This window comes from Dryobates pubescens, chromosome 31, assembly GCF_014839835.1.
Source record: "Dryobates pubescens isolate bDryPub1 chromosome 31, bDryPub1.pri, whole genome shotgun sequence".
Lineage (NCBI taxonomy): Eukaryota > Metazoa > Chordata > Aves > Piciformes > Picidae > Dryobates > Dryobates pubescens.
In genome coordinates this window covers 9,737,480-9,753,071 of record NC_071642.1, presented here as the reverse complement: position 1 = coordinate 9,753,071, position 15,592 = coordinate 9,737,480, and the positions used below count along the sequence as shown (strand labels likewise).

The window sequence follows — 15,592 nt, the reverse complement described above, 5'->3', positions numbered from 1 at the left end:
TGTCGCGAGAGCGGCGTCACCGGAAGTGAAGGCCGCGGCCGGGCCGGGCTGTCATGGCGGCCGCGCTGCTTCTGCGGGGGGCAGTCCCTCACAGAGAGGCCTTTAGTGGCTGCGCGCAGCCGAGCGCCACACCGAGCGGTTTGCTTTGGTTTGGGTCTGAGCGCTGGGCCATTAATCGCAGGCCCGGCTCGCCTCACCCAGCGGCGGCCTACCCGCAGTGCGAGCCCTAAAGGCTCAGAACCATAGGATGGGTTGGATTGGGAGAGCCCTCTGAGATCATGGAGGCCAACCGTTAGCCAGGGCGCCACCACACCATGGCCCTCAGCACCACATCTCTACCGCTTTGAAACCCCTCCAGAGACTCCAGCACTGCCTTGGGCAGCCTGGGCCAGACCTTGACAGCCCTCAAGGGAAAGGAATTGTTCCTCATGACCAACCTGAACCTGCCCTGGGGCAATTTAAGGCTGTTTCCTCTTGTCCTATCACTTGTTCGGTGAGAGAAGGGACCAACCCTCACCTGGCTCCAACCTCCTTTCAGAGAGTTGTAGAGAGCAATGAGGTCTCCCTTCAGCCTCCTTTTCTGCAGACTGGACAGCCCCAGTTCCCCCAGCTGTTCCTCACAAGACTTCTCCAGACCCTTCACCAGCTTTAATGCCCCTCTCTGGACTTGCATCATGAAGACAGAGGAGTCTCTGGCCCCAGCAAGGTGGATTCCTCACCAGCCAGCTCTCCCCAGGCACCTCACCCACCACTGAAAGGAGGTTGAAGTCAGGTAGGGGTTGGTCTTTTCTGCCTAGTAACAAGAGATAGGATGAGAGCAAATGACCTCAAGTTGCCCCTGGGGAGGTTTAGGTTGGACATTAAAAGAAACTTCTTTGCTGAAAAGTTTCTCAAAGCTGGAACAAGCTGACCAGGGAGGTGGTTTAATCCCCATCCCTGGAGGAGTTTCAGAGCTGCAGAGATGTGGTGCTGATGGTTGTAGTAGGGTTGGGGAATGGATGGACTGGCTGATATGGAAGGGCTTTGCCAACCAAAACCATTCTGTGCTGCCAGGAGGTGAGTTTCCAGAGCAACCAGCACGCAGACAGGACTACCATTAATGTTTGGGAGCTGTGCTGTGGAGGTGTGAATAAGTTCCCCCAAACAGGAAGGCTCACTTTTCTTCCTTCCATCACACAAAGCAAACAGCCTTTTTTGTTGTTGTTTTGTGGGGTGATTTTTTTTCCCCCTTTTGTTCTTGGCAAAGCAGGGAAACAGGTGGAGGATAAAAATAACCACTTTGGGAGAGCAGGCTCAGCATTAGTCATTTCCAGTCAAGCCTCAGAAAGAATCATTTCGGCTCAGGTGGTGCAAAGCAAGGGGGGGCAACGGGCCCGGCCCGGCTGGGGGACTGCCTGACAAGAGTCGTTGATGACCCTTGGTGATGAGTCATATGGTCCCAAATCCTGATGGATTGTCGTTGTCCTCCCGTTTGCCCGCTGGCAAAAGCATCTGCACTGTGCTGCTGGGGGCTGCAGAGCAGTGAATCATCTCTGCTGTCTGGCAAGGGCAAGGGCTGTGCCTTACCCAACTGCTCGTTGGAGGCAGAAAGGAGTTGGTTAGAGAAGCTGCCAGCAGAGGAGCCAGAGAAAAGTGTCAAGTTTGAGGCTTCTCTGCCAAAAGAGTTGAAAAATGAGATCAGAGGAATTTCTCTGATGTCTCCACAATGTATTTGGTACCTCTGTGACTTCACTCTCTCTTGGCTGCAAGTTTTACAGCCCATTATGCTCAGCAATTCTTGTTACCGGTGCAGCTGCTCTCTGATCTAAACCTGGGGCCAGGAACTCGCCAAAGGGCTCTTAAAATGCATCGGTGGTGCTTCTGCTCCCGATGGGTTGGGATCACAAACACAGCTGATTACATTACCCCAGTTCAGCCCAGGGGCAGGGTTTAAAATGCTGTCTTAGTCTCTTACAACCACAAGTGATCAGAGGATCACAGGGTGGTGGGGTTGGAGGGGACCTCTGGAGATCATCCACTCCAAACCCCCAGCCAAGGCAGGGTCACCTAGAGTGGGTTACACAGGAGCACATCCAGGTTAGCTGGGAATGACTCCAGAGATGGAGACTCCACCACCTCTCTGGGCAGCCTGCACCAGGCCTTCATTGCCCTTAAATGAAAGAGGTTTCTCCTCATCATTATGTTCAGGTTTGTGCCCATTGCCCCTTGTCCTGTCACTAAGCAGCACTGAACAGAGCCTGGCCCCAGCCTCCCTTGAAGAGTTTCAGACGTGTCCCCCTCAGTCTTCTCCAGGCTAAAAAGCCCCAGTTCTCTTAGCCCTTCCTCATGTTCCAGTCCCTCTCAACATCTTTGTAGCCCTTTTCTGTACCCTCTTCAGCCAGTCCCTGGCCTTGAACTGGAGAGCCCAGACCTGGACCTAGTACTCCAGCTATGGCCTGGCCAGGGCTTCCCTGGGAGGAAGCTCCTGACCTCTGGTGGCTGAGTCTGTGTCTGAGACTCTAAACCTGCTTTCAGCCCCATTTCTACCTCGATTTCTTAGAGTTCTCCCAGTGTCTGATTTAATGGCTGGTGGCAGGGACACAGAGCAGCCCTCAGTAGCCCATAAATAGCACAACAGATAAAGCTTCCCCTAGCCAGCAGCCAGTGCTTGTTGTTAGCTGTCCTCTGAGGAGCATGGAGCACACCAGCAGCATGCTGACACCTTTATTGATGGCCTGGCAGTGACACAGATGGCTGAAGCCCTGCTGCTGCAGGAAGCTTTCATGCTGGGGACAGTAGCAGAGCTCTGCAGAAGGAAACCTCCCAAAGCTGATGCTGCTGAGTTTGTTTTCTCCAGTGCTTCCCTTTCAAGAGCTTTAACTGAGCTAACAAATGGATTCATCTGGGAGAGGTGTGGATGGTGGCCCCTGCTGCATGGTGAGGCTGTGCCCAAGACAGGTTGAGCCCAGAGGAGGCCACAAAGATGATCCAAGGGCTGGAGCAGCTCTGCTGTGGGGACAGGCTGAGGGAGCTGGAGGTGTTCAGGCTGGAGAAGAGCAGACCCTGGCAGGACCTTAGAGCTGCCTTCCAACACTGAAGGGATCCTCCAAGAAGGCTGCAGAGAGACTTCCTGAGGGTGTCTAGAGACAGGACAAGGGGGAATGGTTTGAAGCTGAGGCAGAGCAGGGTTAGATGGAAGGTGAGGAACAGTGTGAGGGTGGTGAGACTCTGGCACAGGCTGCCCAGGGAGGTTGTGGATGCCTCCTCCCAGGGGGTATTCAAGGCCAGGCGGGATGAGGCCTTGAGCAGCTGAGTCTAGTGGAGAGGTGTCCTTGCCCATGGTGTGGAGAGTGGAAGAGATGATCTCTGAGGTTCCTTCCAACCTGGGCCATTCTATGATGTGGTTCTCCTCACCTTTGTAACTGTACTCACAAGCAGTGGGTTTGGGTAACTCGCCTGTAAGCCAGGCAGTGAAGGAGAGGCTTAGCTAAACGGAGAGAGCCTCCAGATCCTGGGCCTCTTACTGCCTGCTGTGGCTTGCATGGAGCAGGTCAGCCATAGAGCCTGTGTGCATCCTGTCTCTGCAAGCCCTGGGAGAGGCTGGGATGTTCTTGGGGTGCTACTGCATGTTCTGTAAGCATCCCCTGGCTTCCAGGGGGGGCACACACCCTTGCCTGGGCTGTTCCACCCTCTCTGCCCCCACAGCACTGCCGGCGGCGAGAGGGAGCTCACGCAGGGGCTTCTGGCTGGTGTAGCTTTTGGTTTGCATGGGGCACTCCTGGCTTAGGATTGCCTGGGGAAAGGAGAGGAGAAACTTTGCTTTAGAATAGAGATGGTGATCAATTTGCATAGTTAATGAGAGGATTACTGCTTCCAGAGAAAGCCAACAACTTCTGCCTGGGGAAGAGCAGCTGGGAGTTAAGGGAAGGGTGACAGCCCTAAGCCTTCCTGCTTTTACTGTCTGAATTTTCTGTCCCTTTTTGGAAGAGATAATCCCTGGCACATCTGTTTTGAGATGCTTGGATTGTCAACCCCCCAGGGAATAAAGGAACTCACAATCTTCTCCTCCTTAGCAGGAGGGCTGCGCAGGTACCAGCAGAGAGGAGCGTAAGCAATGTTGATGACTCCAATGCTGACCATCAGCCAGGGAAAGCCAACAGCTCGTACAACTGCACCACCTGTGGAGGGGCCTGCAGATGGAAGATTCAGAAAGGCTCAGGTGACAGAGAGAAGAAGCTGCTCTTCCACTTTGGAGGGGTTCTGGGCTGCAGGCACGGTGCTGGTTGCTTGCAGTGGCTGCTGGGTGGAGGAGAGGGAGTGACAGAGTGAGAGAGACACACACTGAGGACATCATGCCACAGGCAGGGGGGAGACACACACTGAGGACATCATGCCACAGGTAGGAGCTCCTCCATACCTGTGGCAAAGGCCATGCAGAAGGCAATCCCATGCCTATGGAGAAGCTCCATACAATGCAGAAGGTAGTCCCATACCTATGGCAAAGCCCATGCAGAAGGCAGGCAGTGCCATACCTACGGCAAAGCCCATGCAGAAGGCAGGCAGTGCCATGCAGAAGGCTGGCAGTGCCATACCTATGGCAAAGCCCATGCAGAAGGCAGGCAGTGCCATGCAGAAGGCTGGCAGTGCCATGCAGAAGGCTGGCAGTGCCATACCTATGGCAAAGCCCATGCAGAAGGCAGGCAGTGCCATACCTATGGCAAAGCCCATGCAGAAGGCAGGCAGTGCCATGCAGAAGGCAGGCAGTGCCATACCTATGGCAAAGCCCATGCAGAAGGCAGGCAGTGCCATGCAGAAGGCTGGCAGTGCCATGCAGAAGGCTGGCAGTGCCATACCTATGGCAAAGCCCATGCAGAAGGCTGGCAGTGCCATACCTATGGCAAAGCCCATGCAGAAGGCAGGCAGTGCCATGCAGAAGGCAGGCAGTGCCATACCTATGGCAAAGCCCATGCAGAAGGCAGGCAGTGCCATGCAGAAGGCAGGCAGTGCCATACCTATGGCAAAGCCCATGCAGAAGGCAGGCAGTGCCATGCAGAAGGCAGGCAGTGCCATACCTATGGCAAAGCCCATGCAGAAGGCAGGCAGTGCCATGCAGAAGGCAGGCAGTGCCATACCTATGGCAAAGCCCATGCAGAAGGCAATGTCAGCTATGGCATAGACATTGCCATAGACAGAGGCGTGGCGAAGGTCCACCAGGTACCCCATGATAGGCATCATCGAGGAGTCCACCATCCCTGCCCAAAGCAAGAAGCCCCTGGTCAGTCATCAGCTCCTCCCAGGGCAGTGGTGAGAGCTGCTTTTGAGCTGTGCTCAGCCTGGCCCCTGGCAGCTTACCTATGGCAAAGCCAAGGCCAGCGTTGGGACCGATCAGCCCAGAAATGGTTTTGGCCAGAGGCACCTTGGAGAGGAGAGATTGGGAGTGCATGGATGAGGTCAGAGGAGCTGTGTGAGGTGTGGAGGTGTAACACAGATCTGTGCACAACTGCAGCCCACTGAGCACCTACTGCCAGGCCCTTAACTCCATTCCACTGCTGCCACCCACTCTGCCCCTGCTGATTCTCCTACAGGAAGGTCCCTTCCAACCCAAACCATTCTGTGATTCTCTGACCTTCTTGCTCTCTAAAACTCCCTGAGATGAGGCAGGTGGGGGTTGGTCTCCTCTCCTAAGTAACAAGTGAGACAAGAGGAAATGGCCTCAGGTTGTGCCAGAGGAGGTTTAGGTTGGGTATTTGGAGAAAAATGTTTCCTGAAAGGGTTGTCAAGGCCTGGCCCAGGCTGCCCAGGGAGGTGGTGGAGTCACCATCCCTGGAGAGGTTTAAAAGTTGTGTAGATGTGGTGCTGAGGGACATGTGGTGACCTGGCAGTGCTGAATTAGTGGTTGGACTTTAATCCTAAAGGTCTTCCATCTTAAGCAGTTCTCTGATTCTATGCTCATGGCTTCAGTATCTTCTCTTGCCCCACACCCCTTGCCCACCCTTGCTGCTGGCTTTTGAAGGCAGCAAAGTGCCTCTGGGCTTCAGCCTTGTTCCTGCAAGTGAGACCCATCCCAGGGAACAAAACCCATTTCTCCCTGCTGGTGCAGGAAGAAGCAGCAGCAAGAAACCCCCCACACACCCCCCCCCCACCAAAGCAGAGCAGAGCCCTTCATGCTCAGGCTGTTGGAGATGTTGTCTGGTGCTACTCACACAGAGGAGGCTGATCCCCACCACAGCCATGCCAATGAGGGAGCACAGCCACCTGCAAGGGGGCTGCAGTTAGCAGAGGTTCTGAGGGTGCACAGCACCAGCAGCTGCAAGCACAGGACTGGGGTGAGCTGGAATCCCACTTACCGACCCATTTTGTTAGCCAGGATCCCAAAGAGGTTGGTGCCAATGAGGTAGGAGATGCTGGCAGGGAGGAAGGCCATCCCTGAGAGAGAGAGGAAAAGAGTTCCAGCTCCATGGAGAAGGATCTCGGAGTGCTGGTGAACAATAAGTTGTCCATGGGACAGCAGTGTGCCCTGGGGTGAGTGGAATGTGGCCAGCAGGTCAAGAGAGGTTCTCCTGCCCCTCTGCACTGTCCTGGTGAGGCTGCAGCAGAAGTATTTGGTCCAGTTTTGGGCTCCCCAGTTCAAGAGGGACAGGGAACTGCTGGAGAGAGTCCAATGGCGGCTAAAAGGATGCTGAAGGGACTGGAACATCTGTGTGATGAGGAAAGGCTGAGACCTAGGGCTGCCTAGCCTGGAGGAGAGAAGCCTGGGAGGGGATCTTATTCATGTCTATAAGTATCTGAGGGGTAGGGCTCAGGAAGAAGGAGCCAGGCCCATTGCAGCAGGGACCTGTGACAGGATGAGAGGCACTGGACACAAACTGGAACCCAGGAAGTTCCACCTCAACACAAGGCAAAGCTGCTTTGGTGTGAGGGTGCTGGAGGCCTGGAGCAGGCTGCCCACAGAAGCTGTGGAGTCTCCTTGTGTGGAGCCTTCCAAGCCCCATCTGGATGCGTTCCTGGGTGCCCTGCCCTGGCAGGGGGCTTGGATTGGATGATCTCCAGAGGTGGCTTCCAACCCCTAACGTTCTGTGATTCTAAACAAAGAGGAATGAACTCAGTGTGCCAGGGGCAAGCCTGGGGCTCAGTCTGTAGCCCAGGTTCAATACTTGCAGTGTTTGCTGTTCTCCCAGCTGTTTGTTTTTAATATGCTCTTTGTTTGATGTAAACACAACTGCTAGCTGCGTGGCACTGAGGCAGCTTCCTTCTTGGAACACTCTGATTTATGGTTCGTTTTCTTGCCTCTCTTTCACAGCTACACAACATGGGTAATCCTCCAGCTTTAGTCCAAGCCTTCCTTTGGATTTGTTCCAGAATTCTGGGGGTGGGCAAGCTCAAGCCAGTAGAGAAGGGCCTTGAGGTGATCACAGCTTGTGAGCTGGGTGGCTTTGCAGCTGAGCTGGGTGGTAAACCCAAACTGCTCTCAAATCTGAAGCCACATCCGTGGAGACATCCGAGATCAGACTTACTGTGGCCCTGGGCAGCCTGACCTAGTTGGTGGTGTCCCTGCTGAGTGCAGGGGGGTTGGACAAGATGAGCTTTGAGGGTCCCTTCCGGCTGTGATCTGTACCTGAAAAATCTAGGGACTGCATCTGGGGATTTCTTAGATGCCTGCTGCCCTCTGGGTCACCTCAAAGGTTCCCCTGGAGTTCAGTGGTGACAGGGGCAGCCCTGAGTGCTTTCCTCAGCCTGTGACACTTGTCCTTTCCAGGCAGCTACACTGTGCCTTCTCCCCACCACCACGAGCCTTTGGGATGCTGCTCTGCCCTCATCCACCCTCTCAGTGCCCTGCTCATGAGCTCTTATCAGGATGGGAGCTGCTGCCTGACCAGGGGGTAACTCAATTAGGAGCTCTCTAGAGCCTCCTGCTCCCAGGCTGCAATTCAATTTGGGCTCTGAGTGTCACCTGGGGCACCCCCTGGGGTGGATTCTCAGCCAGTTGGGTTTGATGAGCTCTGGGTTTTTCCTTGTGCAGCAAACACAGGCTGCTGTTATCTGCAGATCCCATTTCCCAGGCAGCTGGTAATGAGCACGTAGCATCCTGTCCTGCCTGGGACCCTCTGCAGGGCCCTGTGCTGCTCACAGCTGCCTCTGCAGTACCCATCTGGCTGCCACCATTTCAGCCCAGCACGAGCCCATTGCCTGCCCTGCAGAGGACAGGATCCAGCAGGCTCCCTCTGCACAAAGCAGCCTTCCCTCCACCCCCACTGCTGGTGGGGGGAGGCTGCAAAGCCTCCAGTAATGGAGGCCAAGACATTGTGCAGCCAGCACGGAGGACATCTCCAGCTATGAAAGGGGAGCAGCCTGGGATCTCTCTGGCTGCCTGAGGACATTTCTTTTTCTTGAGTGACATAAAACCAAAAAAAAATAAATCCCAGGCTGCCAGGCTGGAAGGGACCCCAAGGGTTGCCTGCTCCAAGCTGTCTAAGTGGTAGTGGAGCTGCAGTGAGCTGGCCTAGCACCCTGGCAAGCTGAGCTGCCCAGTGCAGGGCAATCCACTGCTTCCCTTGGGAGATGATTCCAGTGTCTGACTGTGCTCATGGAGAAATATTTTCTACTGGAGCCCAGTGGGACTCTCCCCAGCAGTAACTTGTCCCCATCACCCCTTGTCTTTGCCTCCTTGTAAGAAGGAAGCCTCCATCCTCCTGGCAGCCTCCCTTTATGTCCTGCTCCATGCCAGTAAGGTCTTCTCTGAGCCTTCTCTTCTCCAGGCTGCACAAACACAACTCTCTCAGCCTTCCTTCACAGGGCAGGGCTGCCAGGCCTCTGAGCATTTTCAACCCACCTCCCAGTGCCAAAGCAAGGCCCAGTCCTAGCTGAACTACAGCCAGCAGCTGCTCAGGGCTGGGGGGAGGCCGCAAAGCCCAGCACTCACCCAGCTGCCATTTAGGGGAGCACATCGTTTGCATCATCCAGATGGGCAAGGTGGGCTCCAGCATGGCCACCCCCATGTTGGAGAAGCAGAGGGCTCCTGATGGGGAGAAAAGGCTCTGGTTTAGCCACTTGGCTTCTGGCTGTTTCAAAGCAGGCAGTGAGGGAGTCTCTTCGATCAGGAGAGGGAAGTGCCCGGAGGGGAGCGTGCTGCCTGCCGGCGCCCTGCCTTACCTGCAGCGATCAGGATGTAGGGGTCTCGCAGCAGGGTGGACACTGGTGTGCCCTTGGAGCTCTGTGGGATGCCAAAGGGGTTGGGGCTGGCTGAGAGCTGTGTCTGCATCACCCCCATCCTCAGCTTGGAGCTGGCACAGCTCTGCAGCCTGGGGAAGCCACCTTGGTGACGGCCCTGGGCACCAGCTGAGGTGTGCCCAGGGGTCTGTACTCACCTCGGGGCAGATCTTGGAGGGCTGCAGTATGCAGAGCTGCAAAGCTGGGAAGAAAGCACTGCCTTTTTAGCTCATTTCTGGAGACAGCATCCTTCCAATCCACATTTCCCTTTGGCTTTTCCTTCAGCCTGACCCCTCTGGTAGGCAGAGACCCCCCCCACCATGGGATGCAGTATCTTGAGGTGTTCAGTAAGGGATTGGATGTGGCACTTGAAGCCATGGTTTAGTCCTGAGGTGTTGGGTGACAGGTTGGACTTGATGATCTCTGAGGTCTTTTCCAACCTTATTGATTCTATGATTCTGTCTGTGTTTGGGGACACTGCTGCAGTGAGCTGGGGGAGAGGTGGCTGCCAGCCCTGCTCCCATGGGAGTGAGCAGCCAAACTCCCTGGAGTTTCATGTGCTGGAAGTGTTCTGTCAAGCCATGAAGCAGTCAGATATGCAAATGATCTCCATCAGGCTGCCTGCTGGGGAGCCACAAGCAGAGCATGGCAGGAATTGAATGTGGGGGAAAAAAAAGAGTAGGATTAAAGGAAGAGAGGAAGTTTGCTGTGGCTGGGGCCCACATTTCAGTTCCCCCAAGCTCTTACATGCTTCACTACAGATATCTTGCATTACAGCTAGGCAAAGATGGAAGCTGTGGCTATCATTTAATTAGCTTAATACTTCCCACTACAAAACAAAACACTTTGCTGCTGCCTGGAACTCTGCTGTGCCACTCCGAGGGCTCTCTCAGGGAAAGGAGGAGGATCACCCTGGGTGAGGGCAAAGTCTTCATTCCTGCCTGGCCTGCTGAAGGAAGGATTCAACCCTTTGGCCTCTTACCTCCATCCAAGAGGGCAAGGAATGCCAGGACCAGGAAGGGAGATGATTTGCCCACGAATTCGTACATCACACTTCCAAAAGGGGCCCCAACTGCAAGGGAGAAGCTGTGCCAGAGACTGGCAGTGCCACTGCCCCCAGCACGCCCTCCTGCCAGCCTGGGGGGCTCTGAACCCCCCACCAGCTGTTTGGTGGAGGTGGTGAGGAGGGGAAGGAGGGGAAGGAGGGGAAGGAGGGGAAGGAGGGGAAGGAGGGGAAGGAGGGGAAGGAGGGGAAGGAGGGGAAGGAGGGGAAGGAGGGGAAGGAGGGGAAGGAGGGGAAGGAGGGGAAGGAGGGGAAGGAGGGGAAGGAGGGGAAGGAGGGGAAGGAGGGGAAGGAGGGGAAGGAGGGGAAGGAGGGGAAGGAGGGGAAGGAGGGGAAGGAGGGGAAGGAGGGGAAGGAGGGGAAGGAGGGGAAGGAGGCCGTGCCCATGGGGTGCCCCCAGGGCAGGGGCACAGCCAGGCAGGTGGTGGCCAGCAGAGCTCTGGAGCTGCTGCTGCTGTCACTGCTCCTTTCCTTACTCAGCACACCCAAGGCCAGGCCTCCCAGAGCGATGCCCATGGCGCTGCCCCTCTCGAAGTCGTCGGTGTAGGCGCTGGCCAGCATGCCCAGCCCTGGCAGCAGAGGGAAGGCAGAGGCCACCTGAGGCTGGCTGCTGCCAGGGCAAGGGGACACAGTCTGAAGCTGCTCCAGGGGAGGTTCAGGCTGGATGTTAGGAAGAAGTTCTTCCCAGCAAGAGAGATTGGCCACTGGGATGTGCTGCCCAGGGAGGTGGTGGAGTCCCCATCCCTGGAGGTGTTCAGGAGGAGCCTGGCTGAGGCCCTTGGTGCTGTGGTTTGGTGAGCAGATGGTGCTGGGTGGTAGGTTGGACTTGATGATCTCAAAGGTCTTTTACAACCTGGTTAATTCTGTATTCCACCAGGCTGCTCTCTGGAAGCATCCTGTGGCTTAGGAGGGGATTTATCTGCTTGCCAGCAGGTTCTGCCTGCACCAGCTGGGCAGGAGCAGCGAGGAGGAGGAGTTTGAAGCTGAGGAAGGCTCTCAGTGTGTTTGTGCTGCTGATCTTTACTGGGATAATGGCTAAGCATCAGGGCAGCCAGCACAGGGACTAGGGTGCACTGAAAGGCCCTACAGGAAGGCTGGGGAGGGGCTGTTCAGAAGGGCCTGTGGGGATATGAGGAGGGGCAATGGTTTGAAGCTGGAGCAGGGCAGATTTAGGTTGGACACCAGGAGGAAGTTCTGCACAGTGGGGGTTGGGAGGCACTGGGACAGGCTGCCCAGGGATGTGGTTGAGGCCCTGTCCCTGGAGACATTCAAGATGAGACTCAGTGTGGCCCTGGGCAGCCTGCTTTAGTTGGAGGTGTCCCTGCTGAGTGCAGGGGGGTTGGAGAAGATGCCCTTTGGGGGTTCCTTCCAAGCCACTGCAATCTGAGCTGTGGTTCTGTAGCTAAAGCATTTACCTGCAACTGATGAGAAGGAGGAGCCGATGCCTTGGAGGGCTCTGGCGATGAAGAGCAGGGTGTAGGTGCCTGAGAAGGCAAACACTGCAGAGGAAGGAGAGAGATGACATCAGGCAGGACTGTGGCCTGAGCATCCAGACCCTGCAGAGGGTAAAAGCAGCCTCAGCTTGCAGCAGTTTGGCCGCTGGAAGGAGCTGGGGGCCACTCATTCTTGCTTGTTACTGGTTTCTGAGCCTGGTTGCTCTGCTGTCTCTCCTCCTGCGTGGAGACAGCAGCAGAGCCCAGCACAAAATACCTTGAGCTGTGCTGCTGGCTATGAAGGGCAGGCAGAAGGGCAATACTCACTGAGAGTGGAGAGGAACATGATGGTGAAGCCGATGAACATGGGGATGTGGTATCCTATCCTGCAGAGGCAGAACACAGGCACCAGCTCAGGGAGGAGCCCTCCTTCCAGCCTGAGAGCTGCTCTTGCTGGAAGCTCCACCTCAGCATGGGGAGAAACTTTACTGTGAGGGTGCTGGAGGTCTGGAGCAGGCTGCCCAGAGAGGTTGTGGAGTCTCCTACTTTGGAGAGCTTCCAAAGCCACCTGGATGTGTTGCTGTGTGCCCTGCCCTGAGCCACCCTGCTCTGGCAGGGGGAGGGTGGCCTCAATGATGCCCTCAAAGCCTCACCATTCTCTGATTTCATCAGCAGGCAGGAGCTGCCTGGCCCTCAAGGGCTCACCCAGGTGTCTCTGACCTACCTGTTGGTCAGGAGCCCCACGGCTGGGTTGACCACCAGCTGCACCAGAGCCTTGGAGGCAAACAGCAGCCCCACACGGGCGTTCTCCTCGGCCAGGAACTCCTCACCCTCCAAGCAGCTGCTCGGTGCTGGGGGGCTGCTGGGGGCTGGCTGTGCTGGGGGGCTGCTGTCTGTCCTGTTCCCCAAGCCCACAGTGCTTGTGGAGCCCGAGGCAGTCACTGTGGTGGTGTCAGAATAGGAGAACAGGAAGGAGAAAGGAGGAGGCTCTGAGGCTGGAGGAGCCAGCTCGGGCTGGGCTGGGGCAGCAGAGCTGTTGGTGCCTTTGTATTCTGTGGTGTATAGGAAGGTTGGCACGATGGGCACTGGAAGAAAAGGCAAGGAAGGGCTGAATTAGTGATCTGACTCCATTTGCTTGCCCAGCACACACCTGAACTGAATGGTGCTGGCCAGATACTGATGTCCTGCAAGCTGCCAGCACCCTGCCCTCCCCGTGGCTCTCCCCGTGCAGGGACCCTGCTGCCATCAACCAGAGATCACCCAAGGAGCTAAGCCCCAAGGCAGCACCCAAAGGGCGCAGGGAGAGCCTCACACCATACCCACGACCGTCAGCAGCATGTTGTCCAGCAGCAGTGCCACGAAGACCACCACCAGCACCAGCCTCCTGGATGCTCTGCCTGCTGCCAGCCAGGCCCAGGGCCTGTGTCCAGCAGCTGAGGACATGGCTGAGAGCCTGGAGCTCAGCTTGGGACCTGCTGGCTCCTGGTCTTCAGGGCTGATGGTCTTCTATAACCTGTGAAGAAAGCACCTCAGGTTATTCATGGGTTCATGGACGGGGCTGGGTTGGAAGGAGCCTCAAAGCTCATCCAGTTCCAACCCCCTGCCATGGGCAGGGACACCTCCCACCAGCACAGCTTGCTTAAGGCCTCATCCAGCCTGGCCTTCAACACCTCCAGGGAGGGGGCATCCCCAGCCTCCCAGGGCAACCTGTTCCAGTGTCTCCCCACCCTCCCTGTCAAGAATTCCTTCCTCATCTCCAGTCTCAACCTCCCCTCTTCCAGCTCAAAGCCATTGCCTCTCCTGTCCCTACAAGCACTCATCAAAAGTCTCAGCTCTTCTGTAGCACCCTTCAAGTACTGGAAGGTTGCTCTGAGGTCTCCCTGGAGCCTTTTCCAGGCTGAACAGCCCCAACTCTCCCAGCCTGTCCCCATAAGGATCTCACAGACCTCTTGACTTTTCCCTTGAGGAGGCAACTCCTGAGGTCACTTAGTGCTGTGTCCTGCAGGAGCTGGGTGCTGTTCCCTGGGAGCTGGGACCATCCTCTTTGCTCTCAAAGGTCATGGCTGGATCAAGCTTGCATTTCAATTTGCAGCTGGGGAGTGCCTCTAACCCATTTCCACTCTCCTGAGACATCTTGTTCCTGCTGTAAGGCATCATTTAAGTCTGCTTGCAAAGACCCAGAGCACAGCTCAAGCCTGTAGCTTATCTGTGGTAATCTCAGCATCTTTTATTCCATGTTTGTTCTTCAGAGAGTCAATTAGGTCTCAAAGGAAATTCATTTACCTTGCATGTCTTTTCATTTGACCTAATTGAAATGTCCTGGCAAGAAACAGGACTTAAAAGCCTCACATAGGTGATTAAGATCAGGGCTTCAGAGGGGCTGAGAGAAGATTGGGTGCTCAGTCCCTCTGAAAAATGTCCATCAGCAATTTGCAAGCAAGCAAGCACTTAGCCCTCTGCCTCCTTCACAGCTCTGAGGCACCACACAGGCTGAGTGGCAAGATGAGTGGAGCTGGGTCCTTCAGAGCTTTTACAGCAGTAGATTTCTGAAATCTTTATAGTGAGGGGAGGGAGACCCTGGAACAGGTTGCCCAGGGAGGTCCTGGATGCCTCTTCCCTGGAGGTGTTCAAGGCCAAGCTGGATGAGGCCTCGAGCAGCCTGGTCTAAGGGGAGGTGTCCCTGCCGTGGGACTGGATGATCTTTAAGGTCCCCCCAGCCCAAATCATTCTGTGGTGCTCCCTCCAACCATCCTCTGCCTTCCCCAAACCCCAGGCAGTGACATTTAGCAGTTTTTAATTAACAAAAGCAAACATTCCAAACCCTCCATCACCTAACCTGAGCTGGGAGACAGGGCTGGCTTCCCACTGCCCCCCCAAGCACTTGTAAATACCAGATAACAGCAAGAGAAAGGGAGAATGGGGGAGCAGAGACAACAAAACCAGGTAGACTGCCACAGCCTTTACATCTCAAGCCATCAACCCCATCCCCTGCTCAGTGCAGACCTGGTGAGTGGAGCAGAACAAACCAAACTCTTACCCTGGAGCTCATCTTGGTGCGAGGAGCTGGCTGCTGGCACAGGAGCTGGTGTGGGCTGCAGCTGCTGCTCCCAGTGGATTTATGATTAGCCCTTATCAGAAGAAGATAGGAGTGGTTCTCTGCACAGGAGATTTAATTGGGACCTCAGACAAGATTCATTCAGCCCTGCAGCTCCCTCTGCATCAGAGCAGGGTGAAGGGGTGGGCAGAGGGGGAACTGGGAGGAGAGAGCCAGGAGTGTTTATCTGCAGCAGAGGCCACCTGCTCTGCAGGCTTTCATCAACCTTATCTCTCTCTGAGCACTTCAGTTCTTGCCTGGGTCTGAGCACACTGAGTGTGCCAACCTGGGACTGCATCAGCAGGTGGGCATGGAATGGGTTCCTCACTGGGAGGCAAGGCTGGCAACATCAAGTGGCCCTGGAGTCTTCTCTTCTGCAGGCTGAACACCCCCAGCTCCCTCAGCCTGTCCTCATAGCAGAGCTGCTCCAGCCCTTGGATCATCTTTGTGACCTTCTCTGGACTCCCTCCAACAGCTCTGTGACCTTCTTCTGCTGGAAACACCAGGACTGGAGGCAGGATTGGAGGTGAGGTCTCAGCAGAGCAGAGCCAAGGGGCAGAATCTCCTCTCTTACCCTGCTGCCCACACTCCCCTGGCTGCAGCCCAGCACACAGCTGCCTGCTGGGCTGCAGGAGTCATCTTCCATCATTTCTGTTTCCTTAAACCCCTGACACTTTGCCCCACAATTTCTGACACCATCATCCATCCAGGATGCAGGGATTTACCTCAGAGGAAGAAAATAAATCCTAAACATATTCACCTTCTCTCCACTGGCATGTAAATCTGCCATGGAGGCCATTTATCCAGCTCCTGCAT

The 15,592-nt window shown here is 55.7% G+C and overlaps 1 protein-coding gene across 1 annotated transcript; it reads right to left on the bottom strand.

Annotated features, from left to right (window-relative positions):
* Positions 1-16: 16 nt before the first annotated feature.
* On the bottom strand, positions 17-15,592 carry SLC18A1 (solute carrier family 18 member A1). The gene is made up of 17 exons (XM_054174927.1): positions 15,537-15,592; positions 13,002-13,114; positions 12,407-12,767; positions 12,010-12,068; positions 11,665-11,748; positions 10,726-10,818; positions 10,169-10,258; positions 9,345-9,388; positions 9,130-9,190; positions 8,900-8,995; positions 6,327-6,405; positions 6,183-6,234; positions 5,332-5,395; positions 5,112-5,231; positions 4,036-4,169; positions 3,648-3,772; positions 17-71 (listed from the first exon to the last, which is right to left on the bottom strand). The coding sequence occupies exons 1-17, from the start codon at positions 15,590-15,592 to the stop codon at positions 17-19; spliced, it is 1,686 nt and encodes a 561-aa protein (XP_054030902.1).

Bases quoted from the DNA above. Each gene is read 5' to 3' on its own strand.
- SLC18A1 (XM_054174927.1), bottom strand. From the start codon at position 15,592: ATGCAGGAGCTGGATAAATGGCCTCCATGGCAGATTTACATGCCAGTG. The intron at 9,191-9,344 runs GTGAGTACAGAC...GGCATCCCACAG, and splicing joins CCTCCAAGATCTGCCCCGAG to AGCTCCAAGGGCACACCAGT. The intron at 5,396-6,182 runs GTGAGTAGCACC...CTCCTCTCCAAG, and splicing joins TGGGGATCAGCCTCCTCTGT to GTGCCTCTGGCCAAAACCAT.